The sequence below is a fragment of the Halichoerus grypus genome, chromosome 14 (assembly GCF_964656455.1).
Source record: "Halichoerus grypus chromosome 14, mHalGry1.hap1.1, whole genome shotgun sequence".
Taxonomy (NCBI): Eukaryota; Metazoa; Chordata; class Mammalia; order Carnivora; family Phocidae; genus Halichoerus; species Halichoerus grypus.
In genome coordinates, this window is record NC_135725.1 from 82,448,470 (window position 1) to 82,473,172 (window position 24,703).

At 42.0% G+C, this 24,703-nt stretch overlaps 1 protein-coding gene across 10 annotated transcripts in view; it reads left to right on the top strand.

The window, feature by feature from the left end:
* The window catches only part of RABGAP1 (RAB GTPase activating protein 1), a 157,712-nt gene that overhangs the window by 124,614 nt on the left and 8,395 nt on the right, over positions 1–24,703 (top strand). For all 10 annotated transcript variants that reach the window (XR_013443831.1, XM_078061731.1, XM_078061732.1 and 7 more), the window contains 6 exons: positions 1,175–1,300; positions 1,887–2,030; positions 3,791–3,832; positions 4,073–4,201; positions 16,072–16,164; positions 16,581–16,691. Coding sequence is in view for 9 of the 10 variants with exons in the window: in XM_078061731.1 (XP_077917857.1) it covers positions 1,175–1,300; positions 1,887–2,030; positions 3,791–3,832; positions 4,073–4,201; positions 16,072–16,164; positions 16,581–16,691 (645 nt within the window). In the remaining variant the exon portion in view is untranslated. The remainder of the gene's footprint in view (positions 1–1,174; positions 1,301–1,886; positions 2,031–3,790; positions 3,833–4,072; positions 4,202–16,071; positions 16,165–16,580; positions 16,692–24,703) is intronic.

The window sequence follows — 24,703 nt, forward strand, 5'->3', positions numbered from 1 at the left end:
CAAATAAATAAATAAAATCTTTGGAAAAAAAATAAAAAAAATAAAATGGGTTTCCCAGATAAATCCACAGTGTCTTGGTTTGAACTCTGCGCTGCTTGCCATTGTGTTAAGATAAATGCTTGTTTCAGAGGAAAAGCAATTGTGCTACCTGACATCAGAAATGCTCCTCTGGGGCAGACCAAGTATCCCTCAGCATGTGGAAGAAATTATGAAATTGCCTTCCATGATGGAGACCTCTGAGATCTGGTCCTTGGCTCCAAATGCTCTTACTTGTCCATTAATAATTTGCTGTGCTTTTCTCCTTTATTACTTAATCTCATTTGTTCTTTAGCTCTGCTTTATTCTCAGTGATGTCTGTGTTCAGCCCACCTCGTCCCCCTGTTCCACAGAAGCCCGCCCACCTTCTTGACATTTTGAAGGCTTGCTATAGTCATGCCAAGCCTTAAATAACATTTCCAGTACTTTTTTCTATTTTGAAAACTAGACATTTTGCCAGGTTATCAGGGAAATATTTTTTCCACAAAGCTATGAAAGATGTAGGTATTATTATAAATGGGTAACATCTGTAAATAGAAGTGAAGTGAGGGGTTTTGTAGTATTTTAAGTATTACCATAAACATTACAAAGTACTTTGAACATTACTGTTAAACCTTAGAATATTTAAGGTTCTGCTGTAACTGGCCGTGTTTGTAACAACGAGGAAGAAGAAAATAGCTAAGGAGGTAAAATGATTTAATAAAGGTGTCATGATTTGAAAAAGATGAAACCTATACTTGTGTATCAGCCTGTTGCTACTCAGTTCAGATATGGTCCTACAAAGCCTGTTCTTGGCTCCCTCAGGCAGACTCAGGCTTTTTTGTTCTTGTATCTCCACTGATCTTTCTACCTAATTTATAGGTAGTTGTGAATATGAATTCTATCTAATTCATACTTATTATGTACGGATTGATTGTATGGGAAGCTTCTCGAGGATAGTAACACTATCTGACAAAGAACAGGCATCGTTAATATCCCTTGGTTGAGTGAACGAGTGTCATAAAACACAACTACATGAGTTACTACATATCACTGAAATTTCCTAGTTTTTAGATAGGAGTGGAAGGATGAATTTAACATATTGAGAAAACTTCTGTATATGTTTTGTGATCCCCACGCCTTTCCCTATCTGTTACAGATGCCTGAAGAACAGGCATTCAGTGTTCTGGTCAAGATCATGTTTGACTATGGTCTCAGGGAACTTTTCAAGCAAAACTTTGAAGATTTACATTGCAAATTTTACCAGTTGGAGCGCCTCATGCAGGTAAAAAGAGAAACCAGCTTGCATTTGCCACTAAGAGTGCAGGACTTGGGAGAACCAGGTTGATGAACTGGTGCTAAGGACCAGTGGTGATTGCCTTAGCCATCCAGGGTTAAGGACTGGTTTGATGTTTTTCATTTCTCACTATGTGATGACGATGCCAAGATTAATAAGGTGTGAACCTGATGGGTGTGAGCTAGGTTTTCACCCAAAAGATCAGATGACTTTGTAGGGGCCTTTAACACAGCAAACTAAGTCAAGAAATATCTGCCAAGGCTCTGAAGCTAACTGGTTAGGAATATCATAATAAAAGTGAAACAGACTTTTCCAAACATTTCATAACTTGGAAAGAAAAACTATCATTCCAAATATTTGTCACCATCTTGGGGATTCCTCTTCTGAGCTAGTTTGTGGGCTGGAAAGGGGAGCCAAGTGTCAGATAATAAGTGTTCTTCTGAGCACATTGGAGGTTTGTAGGAAAGCACAAATATGTGACTTTTTTGGCCTATTCCTGGCAGATTTATGAGCCTCCCAAGTGGGAGTTGAACATCTGCGTATGTGCCCAAAACTAATTAGTTTGCTATTTCAGGAATACATCCCTGACCTGTACAACCACTTCCTGGATATAAGCCTTGAAGCGCACATGTATGCCTCCCAGTGGTTTCTTACACTTTTCACTGCAAAATTCCCTCTCTACATGGTCTTCCATATCATTGACCTGCTTTTATGTGAGGTATGTATCAGAGGCCACAGCACTTTGGCTTTTGTTTTCAGTATCTTCCTGTGTCAGCTCCATTAAAATAGAATTTCTTCTTAGTTAATTTTATTTTTGTGCTCAAAAATCCAGATTTAAGTAACTCTCCCTTGGGCTAAAGCTAACAATCAAGTTTTGTTAAAGGTGTTCTCTCCTGAAAAAACAATCAAACAACCTACTGTTACACATTTGTATTACTGTTAGGTCTGGCTGCATTTATTGAAGAAACCCAAAATAACAATGACTAAATAAAGTAGAGGTTCATTTCTCTCTCATGTGAAAGAAGCCAGAACGTTGGCAGTTACCTGCCTTTCCTAGAGGGCCAGGGGACAGGGGAGGATGTGTCCCCTCTTTAAAAGAGACTTCCTGGAGGTTCTACCCAAATTTTCACTTATCTCTTATTGGCCTGACCACATCTAGCCACAAAGGAGAGTTTTTTAAAAGCTGGGTAGGAATTTGCTAACAATTAGAGGGTCTGTTACTAAAACAAAAATAAGATATCAGAATACATAACAGTCTTTGCCACAGCATAGTTTTGGGGTGTATGTGTTTAAGAAAAAAATAATTTCAAAAATAATACATATTTATTACAGAAACTGGAAAACACAAGCAAAAGGATTTTAAAATACTTTAATCCCACTCTCTAGAGAGTAACTCTTAACATTTTGGTATATATTCTTTCAGCCTTTTTTTGTGTTTACTTATGTACATGTGTTACTTCTATACAGAATAACTTTTTTCATATGGAGTATTATGTAATAATGTAATTATGGCTCTGTAAGTATATATTTTAAAATATGATTCTACCTATGCTCTTCGATAACCTCTTTTCATTTCATATACTTGAACACTTATAGACACACATCTATACCATCCTTCTTCACGTTTAATTATGCCGTTTTCAAGGCATACAAAAATCCATTAAAGCATTTGTACCTTCTACCCAGCTTAAAACACTGTCAGAAACACTGATACCAAATACACTATTATTCTTACCTGCTGCCAAGTATCTCATTCTTTGGGGATACCATAGTTTATGTAATCAATTGCTAGTCTCAGACCTTTAAGTTTTATAATTTCTCAGCATTATAAACAACCATTTGTTTTAAGTAGTTACCACCGGCCTGGTCATGCTAAGTAATTTAAATGAACCTTTCAACTAATTAGCTCAGAAAACCCTTGAGGGAGAATATTAGTTATAGAAACCAACGTCCAGGAACTTAAAGAATTTAGCAGGTCTTCGTGCCTCCCCTTATCTTTCCTTTGCCCCTAGCACTCTCAGAATGGTTAGCTGATTTGATGAAAGGCAGATTTGAGGGAGCCCTGAGCAGGTTCTGTTGTGGGATGGAGGGTTCACAGACAGAGTGACTGCTGCTGTATTTGGAGTGGGGTAGCACAAGATAAAGGAAAAGGCCACCTGCGGTTATTTCCTGAAAGATCACAATTTTACGGGTCAGGTGCTTTGGTTGGGAAGCATAGAATACTTTGGAAAAGCATTCTTTCTTGTTGATTGTGAGACTAGGGCTAAAAAAGTCCAGAAGAATGGGAGACTGGGTCTATTTTAAGCTGTTTTTCAGTAGCAGATCTGTAATTATTATTTTCCAAGATATTTCCAAGATAGTCCATTTCTTTACTTAGTTTTTATACTTTCTTTAAAATTGTGGGGCATTCTGGGGACAGACAGCTGACTGGTCCAGATGTAATCACTGAAAATCTTCTTTTTGTGTTTTCTCTTTTAGGGAATAAGTGTGATTTTTAATGTCGCCCTTGGATTATTAAAGGTACACATTTATTTGTAAATTGAATGACATCCCCTGTCCAGCGCTTGAAGTATGTTGGTCTTGATCTCCTAAGCAGCCACCGTGCAGTAGCCGTGGCCCTCACAGTGACTCAGGCACTGGCTAAGAAGTATCTTCTGGGGATTGTAAAGGTGCTGGTGTTTTAAAAATGCTTCTTGTGCATCTTCATAGCAAAGAACTTTTCCTATACATGGTTGTGTTTTCTTTCTTTCTTTCTTCAAGACTTCTAAGGATGACTTGCTGTTGACAGACTTTGAAGGTGCCTTGAAGTTCTTCAGGGTTCAGCTTCCTAAGAGATACCGCTCAGAAGAAAATGCAAAAAAACTAATGGAATTAGCTTGCAGCATGAAGGTAAAATAATATTTGCGTTAATTTAGATTCTTTAGTTGATGTCTCATTATTCCTGATCAAACTATGAACATTTATAATACGTTAATAATAATGATGTTTGTATTGTATAATTTTTTTCCAGATATTTTCTTACATATTACATACCCTATGCATTAAATCTCATTGTTCAAATCCCAGCCTTTGGACTCTAGGGAAGGTATTCTTCTCATTTTGAAGACCCACGAAACAAAAAGAGGCTGTAGTTCCTAGCGTCATACAGCTAAGCAGTGGCAGGACTCAGGTTTCATGATTCCCACTGTGTTCTTTAACTTTACATACTTGTGGTTATGGTCAGAAATTCCCTCAAATGAAACTAATAATTAATGAGGGAAACTCATTTTTATCACTTTCAATGGTATTTATGATTTGTATAATTTTTTAAGGTAAAAATGTAGCATCTCCTTGTATTCACTTTGTAATGTGAGTGGGAGAAACTTCGGTATCTACTAACGAGAGCATGGACTTGGAATCAGAGAGATCTGAATTCAAAGTTACTTTACCTATTTAAGGCACAATTTCCTCATATGTAAAATAATAGTGGACCTCCGGTTCTGGTTATATGTCAGACTAAGCTAACTCAGGCTGCCCTTCTTTTTTTTTTTTTTTTTTAAAGATTTTATTTATTTATTTGACAGAGAGATAGAGAGCACAAGTGGGCAGAGTGGCAGGCAGAGGGAGAGGGAGAAGCAGGCTCTCCGATGAGCAGGGAGCCCGATGCAGGGTTTGATCCCAGGACCCTGGGATCATGACCCAAGCCGAAGGCAGCCGCTTAACCGGCTGAGCCACCCAGGCACCCCCAGGCTGCCCTTCTTTAAACACTTGGAGGTAGCAAATACCTGGATGAACTTGAAAGAAAAAAGAGAAATCCCAGGTACCTAAATCACAGTAGCTCAAAGCTAGTGTGTGTGAAGTGGTAAAACAACATCTCAGGGGAATATGGAAGGAACCCTAGGTGTAGGTATGAGGGTTTTAATGCTCACGAAGCCATATAATATGAAAATGGGCCTTCAGGAGGTAGCTGAACCTGGAATCTCTATGTAAAGTTAGGACCTTGGAATGCCTGCCGTCTTTGTGAAAGGGGGAAGGAAGTACTAAGACTACCTACCTATTAAGCTTGAGAAACAATAGAAATCCTAATATATATTGAATTAAGGATTTCAAAAAGAAATAGAGCCTCTAGTTAGTGAAATAATTATTAAAGTTATTGTTCAGCTTAAAATGTTACATACTTCACAAGTACTCTGGATAAGATTTGATGATATTTTCCCATGTGCCAGGTACTGTGGTTAAGAGCTGTCATGTGTGAGGATTAACTACACTGTGTACAGTGCTTACCATGATGCCTGGTAATTAGTAAGCATTCAAGAAATGATGGCTCTTACCGTGGTTATTCCCTCTCTGGTTTTTCTTTTATCTTTCTTTCTTTTTTTTTTTTTTTTAAGATTTTATTTATTTATTTGAGAAAGAGCACAAGCAGGGGAAGAGGGAGAGGCAGGCTCCCCACCGAGCAAGGAGATCCTGGGATCATGACCTGAGCCAAAAGCCGACGCTTAACCAACTGAGCCACCCAGGTGCCCCCTGGTTTTTCAAGCAGATATCAAATGCACACTTTTTAGAAACATTTTCAGATGGTGGGTTTGTGCACAGAGCACAGACCCAGGTGAACTCTGAGGTTCTCTGAGTCATTCTTTCCACTTCAGCCTGGTTCACACAAGAGGAGGCCTCTTAGTTGCTGATTTCTTCCCTTCCAAAATCTCCTTTTTCAGTGTCCCATCTTAAGTTCCTGGAACTTGGCTGCTCAGGCCAAAACCCTTGCTTATTCTCCATACCTCTTTCTCTCTCACACCACATCTTGGTCCTCCATCCCAGCCCTGTTTTCACAGTACACCCTGATTCTGATTGCTTTGGCCCCTTCTCACTAACACCCTAGTGTAACCATCACTGTCACTTGTCTTCTGGAATGTTCCAGTGGACTCCATGTCTTCCCATTTCCGCAATGGTTTTCTTTTTCTTTTTCTTTTTTTTTTTTTTTTTTAAGATTTATTCACTTGAGAGAGAGAGCGGTGGGGAGAGGCAGAGGGAGAGGGAGAGAAGCAGACTCCCCACTGAGCACGGAGCCCAGTGACCGTGCTGGGCTTGATCCCAGGACCCTGAGATCATGACCTAAGCTGAAACCAAGAGTCAGATGCTCAACGGACTGAGTCACCCAGGCACCCCAATGGTTTTCTTTTTTAATTCCATCTCTCCCTTACTTAAAACTCTAATGGCTTCTTATCTCAGAATGAAACTCAAGAGTTTTTGCTTTGGCCTACAAGGTGCCGTACTGTCTGACCTCTGACCATCTCTCTGATTTTACCTCCTCCTCCTTTTCCCCCTTACACCTTCCACTTCAGACAACCTGGCCTTCTTGCTGTTCTCAAACATGCTGAGCATGTTCACTCCTCAGGCCCCTTCACTGGCTGGTCTCTCCACCCATCGTGTTCTTCTCGATGTCCACGTGGTGTCATGGTCACCTCATTGAGTCTTAAGCTCAGATATCATGCCATCAGAGAGGCCTTCTCTAATATCCTTGTCTAAAGTAGCAGCTCCCTCAACACTTTACACCCTGATCTCTTTACCCTGTCTTATTTTCCTCCTATCACTTATTGTTACTTAACATTATCTTACATGTTTATTTGATTATTGTCTGCCTGCCCCCTCCCCAAACTAAGCCTGCAGCAGAGAGAACTTGATCTCATTTATTGTCAGATCCCCAGCATAAGAACAGGACTTGACATACAAAAATTAGTTGAATGAGTGAATTAAATGAATATGCTGCTGAGTTTCTACCAAGTGTTGTCTTATGAAGAGTTGGAGAGTTAACGTGGCTTTGGGGAAGGCTTAAAATAGCTTCCAGCTGAAGGTTTTACCTTTTGGGTTTTCAGTAGCTTGAAACACTTTAATAATATATGGATCCTTTATTTCCATAGTCCAGGTTGGAGGTGTCTAATATCTTTTTTTTTTTTTTTTTTTGCCTTTGCTTTCAAGGAGTTAAGGTAGACAAGGCTGCACAGCACACATATTTTGTGCTTAGATACATAATTCCTTCTGGCCCTGGAGAACTCTGCATGGCTGGGGTACACTTTGGATGATTCCCCCTACTTGCATATGGTTTTGGGTGAGAAAGTTAGTAATTTTTCTTAAAATTGATTCACGTTGTGGAAAGCCTGCATATTGAACAGGACATGAGAATGAAATTGTTCTGCTAAAAGGCAGGATGCAGTGTAGTTAGTGATGGTTACTTGTACTCTGGTAGGTATATTAATGCCAAAAATTATTAAGAGAAATATAGGCAGTAGTTGAGCCAATTATTGGCAAAGAACCTCAGGCACAGTGATTATTTGCTAGCTCAAAAATAAGGAAACTCATTAGCAGGCTCAGTCATGAGCCCTGCATTATGTGGACTGCATCATGTGGGAGTGCCTCCGTCAGCAGGAAAGGACAAATGATCATCTGTGGGTTTGGAGCCCCCTCTAGACATGGAGAAGGGGATTCTTGCTTTATGAATGGCTTGGAAACTAGCTTTTGAACTTTCTGGTGTAGAATTTAGAAAAGAAACATTGGCTTTGTAACTCACTGAAATCCCATTCCATTATTTTTTAATTTCTTAAATATTGTGGCTTGGTTTTCTCAGTTGTACTTCCTGACTAGGGTGGGAATTAGGAATACTTTGCCTCACATGCCAATGAGGAAACAGTTACCTACTTTTGTTGCTGTTGTGTTTTAACAGTTTGATGTTGTAATTTCCGGTATTTGTGTAGTTTTTATGGATATCTCCTTTCTTCCCTTCAGTACCCTGTGAGGTATGCAGGGCAAGTCAAGTGTGGCAGCTGAGGCTTATAGAAGTTAAGTGACTTACCCACTGGACCTAGCTGGGCAGTGATGGGGGCCCTTGTGGAATTCAGGCCTTCTGACTCCACATTCCCAGAGCCTTCCACGCCGTTGTGTGGCCTCTTAACTGCAGAATTGCAGTAGGAATTAAGTCAGGTGTGGCAATATCTGAAATGGCCACCAGGTGGGGCTGTTGCTCAAAACGGTCTGTATTCCTCTCTGCCTGTGTGTCTTCCTTTTCTCTATAAATCTTTCTGTGTCAATCTTTACTTGCCTCTTTCTTAATTTCTCTCTTTTCAGTCCTTTTACTTCTCCCCTTCTCGTTCTTGCTCCTTACTTTTATTATGGAACTGAAATATTTTGTTTACTTTTTAAAGAGTCTTAGATCCTCTTCTCTTAATCTCAAATTTAACAGCATACATCAGAATTCATTGAGCTGTCCATTGAGTTGCTCTCCCTTTATGGGTCATTGTCTTGAGATAGAAAGATTGTTTCCACTTCTGATAGAAGATCTAAAAGGAATTTCCACTTTTTTTTTTTTTAAAGATTTTCTTTTTAAGTAATCTCTACAGCCAACATGGGGCTCAAACCCACAACCCCACGATCAGAAGTCCCATGCTCCACCAACTGAACCAGCCAGGCACCCCAGGAATTTCACTTTAAATAGATTGTTCCAGGAGATCATCAGTGGTCCTAGGAGCTCCATAACTCTTTCATACTCATAACTGGGCTATGCATTGTATTTAAAGGGAGAAAATGGGGAAAAAATTAATTCGTAGGTCTTAAATTTTTTTGATTCAAGAAATATGAGAGCAACTGGTTTTTTGAGATGTTTGAGAGAAGTCAGATATGTAAGGCTAGTTCAGAAGAAATAGGAGCCATAACAGAGATGGCCGGTGGGTTTCTTAGAACAAACCTGAGTGTGGAAACTTGACCCTTTCACTCTGGAATCCTATCTGAGGTGAAATGGATCTTCTGAACCATTGATTGCTTCATTGGGATGTGTTATTTCAAACTTAAAGTGAATGTGCAAGACTTCAAACTACCTATAGAGAAAGATATTACAGAAACCAAATAGCAGTGTCTCCAAACTAATGTAATCCTAACCATTTGCTATTTGGAGAAACAGAAAACCCTGGCATTTGGAAATACTTGCCTTTGGGGGATATTTTTATTCAGGAGCTAAAAGTAGTATTAGTTTGAACTTCATTCTCTGCTCAGATCATTTGTATATTAGTGTATGTTAGGATTTTAAGCTCTATGATTGCAGTGCCTTCATCATTGTTGCTTCTTAATGTGTTCACAGAATCTTGCATAGTGTCTGCACATAGTGACTCGATCCTTACAGTGATCATATGAGGTCATTTTACAGATGCATATACTGAAGCTTAGAGAATTGAAGAAAACTCTCAAAAGGTGTAAAGTTAAGAAGTGATGGAGCTGGGGTTAGATTCCAGGAATTTCAGACTCTAAAGTCAGTGCTTACCATCAGTGTGCCATCCTGGAAAGGAGGGACTGAATGAATGGGACAGGGGCTCCTTGTATTTTTGGTGATGTTTGTCTTGTAATGGCGGGTAAGCTCAGTCTCTGTCAGTTTAGCTCAATTGTAGCAAAGTTTAGCTAAGTTCAGTTTTCCTTATGATTAGATCAGGCTATGGTTTTTCCTCTGTGCTTGTTTTCTACCTTTTAGATTGAATTTCATGAAACTTCTGAGTGAGAGCTCGTTTTCTCTGTAGTGAACTCTAAATTTTGCTGGTTGTCACAAGGGGAGCAGTGCCCACTACCTTCTTATTTTATTTTAATAAGCTGGTCTCTCTTGGTTCTTATCTGTGTTTGGGTTCTCTGCTACTAATTTGCTACTTGCATTTTAGAAAAATACTCAGATGGTAGAACCAGAATGCCTAATTCTATTTAGTGATCTTTGAGGGAGTTTGAGCCTGAACTATTTGAACAAATTAAATAAAAGGGCTCAGAAATTAAATAGGATGTTGATTTGTTTCAAGTGGTTATGAGTGCAGGCCTTGGAGTCCCACGGACCTTGGCTCTCATCCTGGCTCTGCCTCTGCTGTGTGACCCAAGGTAGGTTAACACGGCAGGGTTGTAGAGAGAGAAGTCAGATGATGCCTTTAAAAAGCCAATGTTCTACTGATGACCATTATTATCATCATCATCCATGCTCATTTGGCCTGCCCTGTTTGACCTCCTCTGCCCAGACATCTGCTTTCCTTAAGTCCATTCACAGCAACAAACATTTGTAGATTTTCTTACGTGCCAAGAACTGTGCTCGGTGTTGAACATACTACAGAGATGGATGAGAAACAACTACCCCAGATTTGTGTTCTTGTGCTGCTCTTGCCACCTAATGGACTGGGTCCTTGGCTTTTGACATGTCACTTTACCTATCTAGGTCTCAATTCCCCATCAGTAAAATGAGGTGATCTCAGTTGTTTGGGGGATTAAATAAAATAGTAGGTGTAGAGGTATCTTGTTATCTTGAAAGTCCTATGTAAATCTCAGGTTTTTAAATCAATAACTAAAAAGTGAAGTCTCTGCCATTAGCATTCTAGAAAAGGAAGATGGATTTGTGTCAGATTTCTTTATTTAGCAGTGAGGACTTTGGGTTCAAGATCTCCTCAGTGTACCAGACATCTTCATACCCACCCACTCACCTGCACAGTATACTTCACCCCTGCCATGTAGAGCTACTAATAACATTCAACCTCCCGCCTTTCCTGGACTACCTGTGACTCTAGCCCAGTGGGGATTCCCACCTGCAACAGGTTCTTAAGCCAAACTTGTAAATCAGCTCCCATTTCCTCTCCACAGCCTATTTCCTGCTCTCCTGTGTTAAATAGACTTACTTAATGGCTCATTGCTTGCAGAACATGTTCAGAGGGTAACTCTGTCTCTGAGTCAGGACAAGAATGTAGATATTAATAAGAACACATAATAACTACCCTTTTAATTAAAAAGACCTCATGTGCTAGGCTCTCTTCTGAGCTCTTGATATGTTTTATATCATGTGATCCTCCTAACAGTAGTCCTCATAGGACTGTTGGAATTTTCTCAGACGAGGAACCTGAGGCTGAGGTAAGGCAGCTCACCCTCAGTGACGGGAGTGAGTCAGTGGCAGAACCAGAGCTCAGGCCTGGGTTTGTCCACCTACAAAGCCCAAGCTCTCCGTGACAGACTGTCCCACTTCCCCCCGACCCATGTCAGTGGCCACTCTCTCACTTTATCAGATCAGGTAGCAGCTCTCCTGGGGCAGGTAGCACATGTTTTAAGAGAGAGCATTATCCAATTCCTGTGACAGATAAATGACAAGTGACGGAGAAAGGGGTGTTTGGGATTAAATACGTACTTCTACCAAAATATCAAACTGGCATGGTCCAAGTCTCCACCTTCTCTCTGATTCAGGATTTCTTAACTTGGGACTATGGGTGACCTCTGGGAGCTCATGAGTCCTCTGAAATGGTATGCAGAATGCTTTACTGCTGGTGTAGGGTTGAGGCAGAGTTGGCTTCTGTGCTCTTTTGGTTTTTTTTAAGATTTTATTTATTTGAGACAGAGCGCAAGAGTGTGCAGGTGCACAAGGCAGGAGGAGGAGCAGAGGCAGAGGGAGAAGCAGACTCCCTGCTGAAGCAGGGAGCCCGACACGGGGCTCAATCCCAGGACCCTGGGATCAGGACCTGAGCCGAAGGCAGACGCTCAACCGACTAAGCTACCCAGGCGCCCTGGCTTCTGTGCTCTTTTACAGGAACAGTGCTTTCATGGGAACCACGGCTTTCAGGAGACTTTCAAAATAGTACTGTCTCTAACAGTGTTAAGAAACAATGTACTAGTTGCAGTGGGACATAAAATTGGTTTTACCTAAATTACAAACATAGTCTTATCCCAGGAAATTATATTAGAGTTTTTCCCCCCTGAAAGTACACTTAAACAGAACAAATTTCAAAACTAAGCTTCTTTGAGGGCAAAAATATCTGTGTGTGTGGAGCTGTGGCTTTCCCAGCCTTCTGATAGGAGTCCACTAATAGTGGGTATGCTTCAGAGCTCTGGGGCTGAGTCCATAGCTGCCCTGCTTCCTGAATTCAATTAAAATGTTATTGGGATAAGTAAGAGATCAAATGAACCTTAGACTTTTAAGAGTGGGGACTTTGTCTATTCATTGAGCATTTTCATGCTTGCGGTCTATGAGGCATTAGGAATTTTATAGTAAATAAAAATCCCTACCTTTATGGAGCTTGCATATTGTGTTCTGTATACATCTTTGTATCACTAATGTCTCACAAGGAACACTGCTCAAGTGTTGGATAAATAAATGTCCTGCTGCATCCTTATTAGGTTAAAAGGAAGGCCATTGGCTTTGATTTGTTCAGCATCTGATTATTGAGTCCCAGTTATGTTCCAGGCATTGAGCTAGGTACTGGAGATATGGGGTAAGCAAAACAAGATGTGGCCTGTTTCCCAGTGGGAAGACAGACAATCAAGTAAGCACATAAATAATTGTGAACTTGGACAGGTGCCATGAAGGAATTGACTTGATGTTATGAGAATATATAATGAAGACCTGGCCTGATAGGGGGAAGAAGTTGCCGGGGAAGGGTACACTAAAGTGACGTTAGAGCTCAGATCTGAAAGGTGAATAGGAGTGAACCAAGTGCGGGATTGTCCAGGCAGGGGACCAGGCTTGCACTGTATGTTCACTGTGGTTGCCATTTCTGTTCAGAAGATAGGTTGATGCAAAGAAGAGGGGGTCCTTTCTCATTAATTTAACAAGCATTTGTGGGCACTCTCTTTGTGCATGGGCAGGGGATGACGATGAGTGAGATAGTTCTGACCTGGGGAAGGCACTGATAATGGGACAGACAGGCGGAGAGGTGCTGATTTCTCTGGGGTGCAGCCTAATAAGGAGGCTGGAATTGTGGCTTTTGCAGCTGGTACCTCTTGGTTCCCCATTTGGGTATCAGGCATCTGCCTTTTCATGGGGTCCATTCCTCAGGGGAAGCCTGAACTAGTTGGCCCTGGTATATAGCCGCCCGTGCTCCGAAAGTGAGGATCAGGTGTGAGCCCATTAGAAGCTGTGCTGGTTTTATTTATCTTTTGTCTGTGATGGGGGTGGGGTGAGGGGTAAGGGGGTAAAGAGAGGGGGAGACCAGTAACAAGTGAGGATGAGAAGTGGGAAAGCAAGCCAGAGCTGGTGAAGTCAGAACTCTGGACCAGTGAGGAAGGTGGTGGAGGTCTGTTTGTATCAGTCCTAAGGGGTGACCCCTGAGGACTGACTCAGAAGCACAGGTGGGGACCACTCTCTAGAGAAGTGAGCAAGAAGAGCTCTGTCTTAGAGAAGTCTAGAATAATTATGAGAATTATTTTTAAACAAGCCTTTATTTTGTTTCTTTTTTAAAAGATCTTATTTATTTGAGAGAGAACAAGCAAAGGAGAGAACGTGAGCAGGGGGAGGGGCAGAGGGAGAGGGAGAAGCAGACTCCCTACTGAGCAGGGAACCCTATGTGGGGCTCGATCCCAGGACCCTGGGATCATGACCTGAACTGAAGGCAGACGCTTTAACCAACTGAGCCACCCAGGCGCCCCTATTTTGTTCAATTAATTATAAAAATAAATCGTACTCAAGGCAGAAAATTTGGAAAATGTGGGAAGTACATAAAGAAATGCCTGTATCTTGGGGCGCCTGGGTGGCTCAGTCGTTAAGCGTCTGCCTTCGGCTCAGGTCATGATCCCAGGGTCCTGGGATCGAGACCCGCATCGGGCTCCCTGCTCAGCGGGAAGCCTGCTTCTCCCTCTCCCACTCCCCCTGCTTGTGTTCCCTCTCTCGCTGTCTCTCTCTCTGTCAAAAAAAAAAAAAAAAAATCTAAAAAAAAAAAAAAAGAAATGCCTGTATCTTATCATGAAAATGTCAGAACCAAAATGAGATGGCATGAGTAAAGGATCTGGCATCTCTCAGGTACCCAGTGTATAATAATGCTGTTACAGTGCTGAGGCAGAGTCAACCCTTTGGCTCGGAGAATGAGGCATTTATCTTAAGGGATAAGGAAATGTAGAAGAAATTATTTTGTAATTAGCTTTTTATAATGTATGTTTATGGGGAAAAAATGTTAGCTCTTCCTTACTCCAGCATGAGAATGAGAAGTTAAAGAATCCTGCAGATTTATGAGAATGTTTTGTAGGATGTAGTGTCAACTCTTTTTTTTTTTTTTTAAATCAAGCACTGGGGGGCCTCCTAACCACTGTGCTCCCTTGTCAGTTATCCAGACTGGGCGCAGAGGACTCTGGGAGGGAGTGTTTGCTGCCCACAGGCCTCATTTATTGTCTGTTCCTCTACTATTGATCTGTTTGGATTGTTTATAAATTTACTAATCACACCAGTGTTTTACTTAGGTGCTTTCTTTGTGAATCACTTATGTACACAAACATTTACCCCAGCATTGTTCTTCAACCGCAGAAGATCTGGCTTTAAAGATGTCACTGTCCAGCTTGTGGCCTCACCCCAAGTGTTTAATGGGCATCTCTCTAAAGATGGCAGCCAGGGCATAGGGTTATGTTCCTGGCTGCCTGCCCACAGGCAGTAGCCAGACTCCAGGAATAAGCTCTGATTGAGGCAGACCTGTAAACATCTGACAAGGGCAGTGTCCAGAGAGTCAGTGGGAGGAAACAGGCAGCTCCAGTGAGATGGAAAGGGAATCCTGGAACAAGAGACTGGAGATGCTGCACACTTGGGGCTGTCCCGTCCCCTCTCGAGGTCTCTGTTTCTTTGCCTGTAAAATAAGGAAGTTAGACTAGCACAGCTCTGAGATTCCTAATTACCCAGAGCTGGGGGGGGCTGAAAGTCAGATTTGTGAGCCAGCCGTGCCGTGCTGATTATGTTAAAGTCTTGGGAGGGAGTGAGTGTTGGCTTTATAATCAGTCGTTATGTTGCACATACTGATTTTAGCACTTCTCTATTTCTTATATTTCAAAGTATTTAAAGGTGTAATTTAAAAAATACCAAAGGGAATGGGTTAGTGGTTTAGAGGAAGGAATCAAAAGAGTAAGAGTTGCATCTTGAAGGGATGCCTTTGGTTATGTTTAGATTGAAGGAAAAAAGAGGCTAGCCTGTAAGCGGGGGGCAGGTTGGGGACTGTTTAGGTAGAAGGAGAGACAAGAGAATAAAGAGAGATGATTTCCTGGAGGGGAGAAGAGTCCTTTGGTCATGTTAAAGAATGAAAGGCAGGAATTTTGAAGTCTAGTTGGGGAGAGTTAGGACCCACTGGATGGAGTGAAAAAGAAACTACTAGTGACTTTCAAGAGAGTACTTTCTAGAGAATAGTCAGAGCAAAAGCTTGATTTAGAGAGGTTAAAGAGGCCATGAAGCACTGGAAGTGGAATGTATACACCTGTGGTTTGCCATGGCTGGTAAGAAGCAGCTTGAGAGCAAGAGGACAGTAGTTGGGTGGGGCAGAAGAGCAGCTAAGTAGAATGGTCAGTGGAATGGTGTTTTTAAGGGCAGAGAGAATTGTGTCTATTTGATAGCAGCACAGAAGGAGCTAGTAGGGAGGGAAGGTGATCAGTGTAGGGTAGTGTGGTGAGTGCAGCTTGGACTTTGCATGGAGTTTAGCGCTCTGGGCTCCACTCCCAGATCTGCCAGTCCTTAACTGACTGACCCTGGTCAAATTACATAACCTCCTTAAGCCTCCAGTAAGTTGCCTATAAAATGAGGATGGTAATACCATATCTTGTCGAGGTATCCTGAGGTCACAGATTGAAAGCACCTTGCAGCAGTACTGGTGTGTGCAAAATAAAATGGTGGAGGAAGAGGGTGATGATTAGGGACAACAGGACTCAGAGCTCAGGTTGGAGGGGCTACACCACTTCCATAGTGACTGAAGATGCCCAGGTCAGCGCAGGCCCTGAGACAGCTACCACTTTCTGATACTTTTTAATTTGTGCTGTGGTTTATCCTACAGATTAGTCAGAAGAAGTTGAAAAAATATGAAAAAGAGTATCACACCATGAGGGAACAGCAGGCCCAACAAGAAGACCCTATCGAGCGATTTGAGGTTCGTTTGCTTATGGCCTGGGTCGATGTGAAGAGCTTTCATTTCAGCCTTTCATTTCCTGTAATCATGCCTGTAACTGGCTTTGCTGAGTTCTTTTAAATTTAAATTCAGATCCACTGTTTCTAGGTTCAAGTTTCAGTTTGAATTTGCAAATGAGAAAGTAAGATCTATGGTGCTTTAAACCAGCTGCCTAGATTGTCACAGTTCAGTGGCCTTTCGTCACGGTTAATCAGAAGTAGCTGCTTGACAAGGTCACTGGGACCAGTTAAGTATTTTGCTTGCTAGCATTTTAGGACCAACCACTCCTCCCATGATTTCCATAGGACTCAGAAACGAGTTTTGAGGGTTAACCCTGAGAAATTGTCATTGCCATCTAATTTTTACATGTCTATAACTGGTTTCTTTCTACCCTTCAGCGGGAGAACCGGCGCCTACAAGAAGCTAACATGAGGTTGGAACAGGAAAATGATGACTTAGCCCATGAGCTGGTGACCAGCAAGATTGCGCTGCGGAAGGACCTGGATAACGTGAGTCTGACGTGGCCAAAGGGATGGATTATTTTGAAACTCTCAGCTTCTCCCTTTATCAAGTCCAGTCCTTGAATTGTAGTGTTTCTTGTCCTAGTGTGTCACCTGTGAAGTGTCCCTCTTGCAGAACCACTTGCTCGTGTCACTCTAGCTTCCCTCCTTTCCTTCAGGGGTTTTCCTGTAAGCCCTCCATCCCACACTCTTCTCTTGTTACACAGGCCGTCCCTGAACTCCTGTTCCACCAGTGTTTGATGACAGGCTTTTTGACTAATTCTTATGTTCCGACAATTGACAGTAGCATTTAATCATTATCCTTTACTTACCTTCCCTAAGAAGAGATTCTGTTATCCTGCATATTAGGCGCTTGTTGAATAAGCATTGCTAATTGTCAGTGCTTCAGCAGCTTGTGATTTCACCAGTAAGTTCAGTTGGCAGATGTTCTTTCTTTGCTTCTCCTAATCTTAAAAAGTTCAAGATGATGGCTTTCCTGGCAGGATATTTGTCCATTTTCTATACTACAAGCCTCCCTTTGAAAAAGTGTGGTCTTTCATTCATCGTTTAGGTCAGAAGTTGGCGAACTTTTTCTCTGAAGGGATAGATAGTAAGTATTTTAGGCTTTGTGGGCCATATGGTCTCTGTTGCAACATCAAACTCTGCCATCAGCACAGAAGTAGCCGTAGACAATAAGTAAAGGAATGAGCGTGGCTGTGTTCCAATAAAACTTTATTTACAAGAATAGGTAGAGGCTGGATTTGGCACATGGACTGTAGTTTGCCAACATCTGACTCATATTTCCCTGTCAGGCTCCTAAGATTACTGTTCTGTTCGTTGGTTTCCTAAGGTTCTAGAGAGAGGCTCTCTGTTAAGGGTTTACAGGGGACTTACATGATCTGTTGAACCCCGTAAGATCTATGAACTTCACAAGGTCCTTGACATCCACCAAATGTGTATGAAAATACTGTGTTCTGTATTTCTTTGAAAGTCTGTACTTCAATTAGATTCTCAAAGTGGTTCACACATCAGATGAAGAGAGAGCAAGATGGCGGTATCTACCAGTTTTTATTTTCTTTAGAAATAGAGTTGTAGAGTAAACAGTTTTGAGCAGACCTGTTTTTTTTTTTTTTTAAGATTTATTTATTTATTTGAAAAAAAAAAGATGTATTTATTTGAGATAGAGAGTGCGGGGCGGGGGGGGGAATGGGAGGAAGGGCAGAGGGAGAGGGAAGGAGAGCGACCCTGAGATTACAACCTGAGCCAAAACCAAGAGTTGGACGCTTAACCGACTGCACCACCCAGGCACTCCGAATAGACCTGTATTCTAATACCACTCTCCATTCAAGTAGAGCAAAAAGTGGGAAGGTGGAGTATCAGCTGTGTCCCATGGTACAGGGAGAGCGCCGTGACTTGCTGAATGTGAAAAGCACCGCCAAACCCAGCCAGCTCAGGCAGTGTTCCTTCCTCTTGCTTGTCAGCTACACACGGCTGCGGGGGACCGAGAAGGCTGCTTTTCCCAGTTTCGGGGAGGGGGGCAGGCAGGTTCGAGGTCATTAACCCTCAGTAACCGGAACCTGGAGCCCTGACTGCTTCATGGTTTACCACAGTCTGGCCCTTAGGTTTGAGTCCCCACCTTCTGCTACAGATTCCTGGCCTGCCCTGTTCTTTGTAGGAGCGCTGGAGGAATGGTCCCCTCCTTGTGAGGCCTTTCTGCCCAGCGCATGGAGGGAGGCGGCTGGCGCTGAGCAGCATCTACTGAAGCCAGGCCACAGCGCGCACCTAAGGTGCCCCACGGCAGCTGGACATCATGCAGGAAGGAGGTGAAAAAGACAAAAGAAAATGGGTCCTGGATAGGAGCTTTGTGTTCAAAAAAAATTGTATGAAGAGGCAACTTGAGCTGAGATCCCGGGCGGATTGTTTAGTTTGAGCTGCTGCATGTCACCTGCCAGGCCCAGCCATCACACTGATGTTCCCCTGTTGAAGGTGGGCACAGACTTCCCGTGTTCTTGAAGTCTGCTCCTAAATGGTGTAAACCTTTTTTCAAGTTGTCTTATCCTGAGACAGTAAAGAGCTAGGTTCTTTAACATTCCTGATACCAGGAGTGAGAAATAGTCAGAATAATGTGAACTCCCGTTTCCTGATGATCTGTGTGACCAGCACTGTGATAAGCACTTTGCTGACATCTAGCATCTCTTACCCTTGCCTCAGCCTCGTGAGGAGAGTTACATGAGCCCCACTGATAGATGAGGATTTTTGTAACAGTCATGAAACTTGAGATTCAGAGAGAGATGGAGGCGCCGTGGAGAAAGCAGAGCCAGGAATCTAACCCAGGCCCATCTGATTGGAATGCCCCAGACTTGTCTATGATGCCACGCTGTCTTCAAAATAAATATGGAACAAGAAGCTACGATTTGGTGTAATAACTACATCAAAAACATATATAGTGACACATAACAAGCAAATGTTTCCTAAGCACTTACCAAGTTCTAGGCATTGCTCTAAGTGCTTTTGTCCTCAAAACAACCCATGTTGTGTCAGGGATACACTATGATCCCCGTTTTACTGATGAGGAAACTGAGGCATGGTGTGACATTTCAGATTGAAACCCAAATGGCCTGACACCAGAGCTCACACTCCTAACTTGGCTCGAAGGAGCAGGGCTCCTACTGCCCTTAGGGCTCAGGAACTTCAAACTGGGGTTCCCTCCTCCAGCCGGCTACTACAGTGCTGAGAAGACAGACCTTCCCCACACTGGACGTGGAGTACCTTGCCAAGTCTGTCTTCTCTTGTTCTTTAGAATCATCACTGAAAATCAGCTAGGTTCTGAAGTGAGGGGCATGGGGTCCTCTCACCCCCTTTTTTGGTTTGTTTTCAGCCTTCAGGGACTCAGGTTTTTTTGGGGGTTTTTTTGAGAGAGAGCACATGAGTAGGGGGAGGGACAGAGGGAGAGGGACAAGTAGACTCCCTGCTGCAGGGCTCGATCCCAGGACCCGGAGATGATGACCTGAGCCACCAAGCTGCCCCCTCAGTCAGGTTTTTGAAAGAAATTCATTATTTTTAGCTTTTCCCTTTTTGCGTCCCAGAGTAAAACTCTGGCGTGTGCCTTACCAGGTTTCCAGAACACTCTTTGAATTTTCAGTTGATGTTTTATGTCACTTTCGTTACAGGAGAGATTGCTAGTTAGCCACGGAGTCCCCAGGTGAGCCCAGCCATGCTGTCCCCTCTATGAAACGGGAGTCCTGCCCAGACCTAACATTGCACAGGGCCAGCAGGACCATACCTGAGTCCCCTCTGGCACACTGTCTACACTGAGTGTAATCAAAGTGCGGGAAACACTCAGGAGCCCACCTGCCGAGATTTACAGTCTGGCTACACTGCACGCTAGATCTGTGACCTTGAGCAGCTTGCAAACCTTTACTGAATGAATTACTTTGGCTTCTTTATAAAAAATCGATTGTATGGATGGTCTCCTCAATTCCATACCTGCTCCATTGATCTATATGTGTATCCTCATGCTAACACCATAGTCTTAATTACTATAGCTTTACAATCTGAAAGTCAGGTCATGGAGTCCTCTAACTTCATTGTTCTTTTTAAAAAATAGTTTGGCTGTTCTGTCATTTACATTTCCACATAAGCACTAGGATCAGTTTGTCAGCTTCTAGAAATAAAAGACTCTGGGGTTTTGAGTGGGGTGGCATTGAACCTGTAAATCAGCTTGGGGAGAGTTATCTGAATAATAATTGGACTTTCCAACCCATGAATAGGTTATAATTTTCATTTATTTGTGTCTTTTTCAATTTCAGCATTGTTTTTTAGTTCTCAGTTAACAAAGCTTGCACATTTTTTAATTTATTGTAAAGGATCTTGTTTTCCTAACGGCGTTTTCAAATTGCTTATTGCTAGTCTCTAGAAAGAAAATTGATTACATGACCTTCTGTCCTATGACCCCGCTGAATTCACTTACAATTCTAGTAGCTTTTTTGTTTACTATTTAGGATTTTCCACGTACACAGTCATTTCATCTCTGAATAAAGACAGTTTAGTTCCTTTCAAGTCTTTATGCCTTTTTCTTTTCCTTGCCTTCTTGCACCGACCAGGATCTTCATAACAATGTTGAATGGAAAGAGTGGGCATCATTGCTTTGTTCCAGGCATCACCTGGAGGGTTTTCATAGATCAGGTTGAGGAAGTTCTCCTTTCTTCCTGTTTGTTGAGTTTTTGTCATGAATGGGTGTTGAATTTTGTCAGATGCTCTTCCTGCATCTGTTGAGATGATTATTTGCTATTTCTCCTAATTCTGTGACTATGGTGATGTAATTTTCAGTGTAAACCAACTTTTGCATCCCTAGGAAACTTGGGGTTTCCTTTTTTTTCCTTAAGATTTTTAATTAAACTTTTTGTGTTCAAGGGGAAGTATTTGTCTGGAGTTTCCATAATGTTTTGTCTTGTTTTGGTATCAGGGTAGTGATGGCCTTCTGAAATGAACTGGGAAGTGTCCCCTCCTGTTTTCTTAAGGAATTTGTGTAGGATTATTCCTTGATTAAATCTTTGATTCCCTACTGATGCCATGTGGGCCTGGAATTTTCTTAGGAAATTATTTAATTATGAATTCAGTTTATTTCCAGATAATGAAAATTTTCTAATTCTTGTGTCTATTTTTATAATTGTGTCTTTCCGATAACTTAATCATTTTAGTTGTCAAAGGTGTTGATATAAAGTCATTGTTATTTCCTTACTCTTTTAATGTTTATAGGATCTGTTGAGATGTTCTGTCTTTCATTCCTGATAAGAGTAATTTGTGTCTTTTCTCCTTTTTCCTTAATCTGACTAGGAATTTATCAGGTGTGTTGGTTTCTTCAAAACCCAGTTTTTGGTTTGATTTTATTCTCTCTTTGTTTTGTTTCACTGATTTCTGCTTTTTGTTATTTTTTCCTAACTTCATTTTTTATTTAATTTGCTCCTTTTCCTAGCTGATCTTTTTTTTTTTTTTTTAAGATTATGTATTTTAGAGAGAAGAGAAAGAGCGAGCACACACGCAGGGGGAGGGGCAGAAGGAGAGAGGGAGAATCTCAAGCAGACTCCCCACTGAGCGCAGAGTCTGGACTAGACTCAGGACTCGATCCCATGACCCTGAGATCATGACCTAAACTGAAATTAAGAGTTCAACACTTAACAGACTGAGCCACCCAGGCACCCCTGCTCTTTTTCTAGCTAGTCTTTCTAGTTCTAGACCCTGTTTTTCTAAAATAAGCATTTAAAGTTATAAATCTCCCTGAAGCACTCTTTCAGCTGCATCCCACACATTCTGATATGTTTTTATTTTCATTCAGTTCTTACTATTTTTTCTTTGACCTGTGAATTGATTAGTAGTGTATTGTTTAATTTTCAACTATTAGGGATTTTTCCCAGAAATCAATCTTCCTCCCTCCCTCCCTTCCTTTCTTTTTCTTTCTTTTTTTTTAGATTTCCTTTATCTATTTGAGAAAGCAAGAACAAGCAGAGGGGAGGGTCAGAGGGAGCAGGACACAAGGCCCAATCCCAGGACCTCGAGATCACAACCTGAGCTAAAGCCTAACTGACTGAGCCATCCAGGCACTCCTCCCAGAAATTTTTCTATTGTTAATTTCTAATTTAATTCAGTTATGATCAGAGTACATATCCTTTCTGATTTTAATCTTTTTAAAATATATTTATGCTTATTTTAGGGCCTACCTTGTGGTCTGTTTGGGTGCATGTCCCACATGTCCATTTGCAAGTGGAAAATGTGTGTGTTTTGTTGTTGTGGGTGCAATGTTCTATAAATGTCAGTTTGGTCAAGTTGGTTGAGTTTTTTTTTTTAAAGATTTTGTTTATTTCAGAGAGAGAGCACTAGATGGGGGAGGGTCAGAGGGAGAAGCAGACTCCCCACTGAGCAGGGAGCCTGATGTGGAACTCAGTCCCAGGACCCTGGGATCATGACCTGAGCCAAAGGCAGATGCTTAACTGACTGAGCCACTCAGGCACCCGAGTATTATTGATTATTGAAATCTTCCATGAACATACTGGTTTTCCCTCTCTACTTGTTCTATCACTTACTGAGAGGACAGTGAGGAAGTCTCTAACTGTGCATTTATTTCACCTTTCAATTATGTTAGTTTTTGTTTCCTATAATTTGAACTTATACATTTCAGATTATTATACCTTCTTAATGGAGCAAGTCTTTTATTATGAAATGTCCCTCTTTTTCCCTAGTAATACTCTGCTCTGAAATCTACTTTGATATTAATAGTCACTCCAAGTTTCATGGTATTACCTGGTATACATCCTTTTCCATCCTTTGACCTTTAATATATCTGTGTCTTTATATTTAAAACTGTTTTTTGTAGCCAGCGTATAGTTGGGTCTTGCTTATTTTACTCAGTCTGATAATCTCCTCCTTTTAATTGGAATGTTTAGACCAGTTACGTTTAATGTAATTACTTATATAGTAGATTTAAGTCTACCACCTTGTTTATTCTCTGTTGCATTTGCTTTTTCTTTCTTCTTTTCTGCCTCCTTTGGTTTGAAGATTTTTTTTTTTTAAGATTTTATTTATTTATTTGTCAGAGAGCACAAGCAGGGGGTACAGCAGACAGAGGGAGAAGCAGACAGAGGGAGAAGCAGGCTCCCCACTGAGCAAGGAGCCCGATGCAGGACGCGATCCCAGGACCCTGAGATCATGACCTGAGCCGAAGGCAGCTGCTTAACCGACTGAGCCACCCAGGCGTCCCTAAAGATTTTTTTTTTTTTTTTTAAGGAATCTCTACACCCAACATGGGGCTTGAAATCACAGCCCTGAGATCAAGAGTTGTACACTCTTCTGACTGAGCCAGGCAGGCACCCCTCTGTCTTCTTTGGTTTAATTGGGTATTTTCATGTTTTCGGTTTATCTCCTCTATTGCCATATTAGCTATTCCAGAGCTCTCCTATCTCCAGGCCTCTGTCCCCCAGCTCCCAACCACCTCAGCATCCCTGGTCCCTTAACTCTGCCCCCTTGACCTTTTGAGACATGCTCTGTTTGGAACCCTTCACCCTCCTTCTTGGTCCAGAATGTGCCTCTAGGTAGAAACCCAGGGTGATAGTGGGACTCATCTTGTCTTCTTTCTCCCAGGAACCACAGTTCTGCGTGTATTGTTTTCAGTGTCTGAAAACAGTAGTTTCATACACTTTGTCCAGTTTTTTTGTTTACAGTGGGAGGGTAAATCTGGTCCCTGTTAGTTCTTCATGACAAAAAGTGGAAGTCTGGATTTGTCTTTATTATCTCCAGATGCTCCCTCTTCATATGCTCGTGCAGATAGAGTGCAGGGAGTGTGGTACCCTGAGGGGACGCTGGTTAGGCCAGTCCAGTAGCTTCTGTGCACCTCCCTTTCACACAGCGTTGAGAGTCATCAGCTCTTTGAGAGGTGGCACAAACACTGGGCTTAACGTCACGCCACCTGGTTGCAGATTATAGCTCTGCTGTGTGCGTTGTGAGAACTTGAGGGCAACCAGGTGGGCAGGGAAGACTTGACTTCAAAGACCCAGTTCATAACCTGGCTGTTTCACACTTCTCAGAACCACTACCATGGTAGTGGTGCTGAGTGGCTGAGCGAACATTTGTGTGTGCTCCAGGCTCCAGAGCACTGCTCAGAAAATGGTAATGGAGTCAAGGGGAGAGAGGAGAAAGGTAACAGGTTGCTCCACAGATTGAAGTAAAACCAATCTGTAACAGGACTTAGTTCTCCTTACTAGTTATTTTCTCTGTTGTTTGGTTCTCATTTCCTTTCACTGATAATTGGGTTTGAGCTAGAGAAGGAGCTGACAGGCCACAGCCCAGACAGGACAGGCCTTAACTCTAAGACCCCACTGAACTGCACACATGTGCAGCTTGCCGTAATTAATGGCCTTTTGAGGTTGTGTTATCAAGCCATTCTCAGTTCTCCATGTGAGGCCCCAGCCCTGCAGCTCCTGTTCCTCCCAAAGAAGATACTTCAGAGCAAGTGTGGTGTGGTAGAAAGT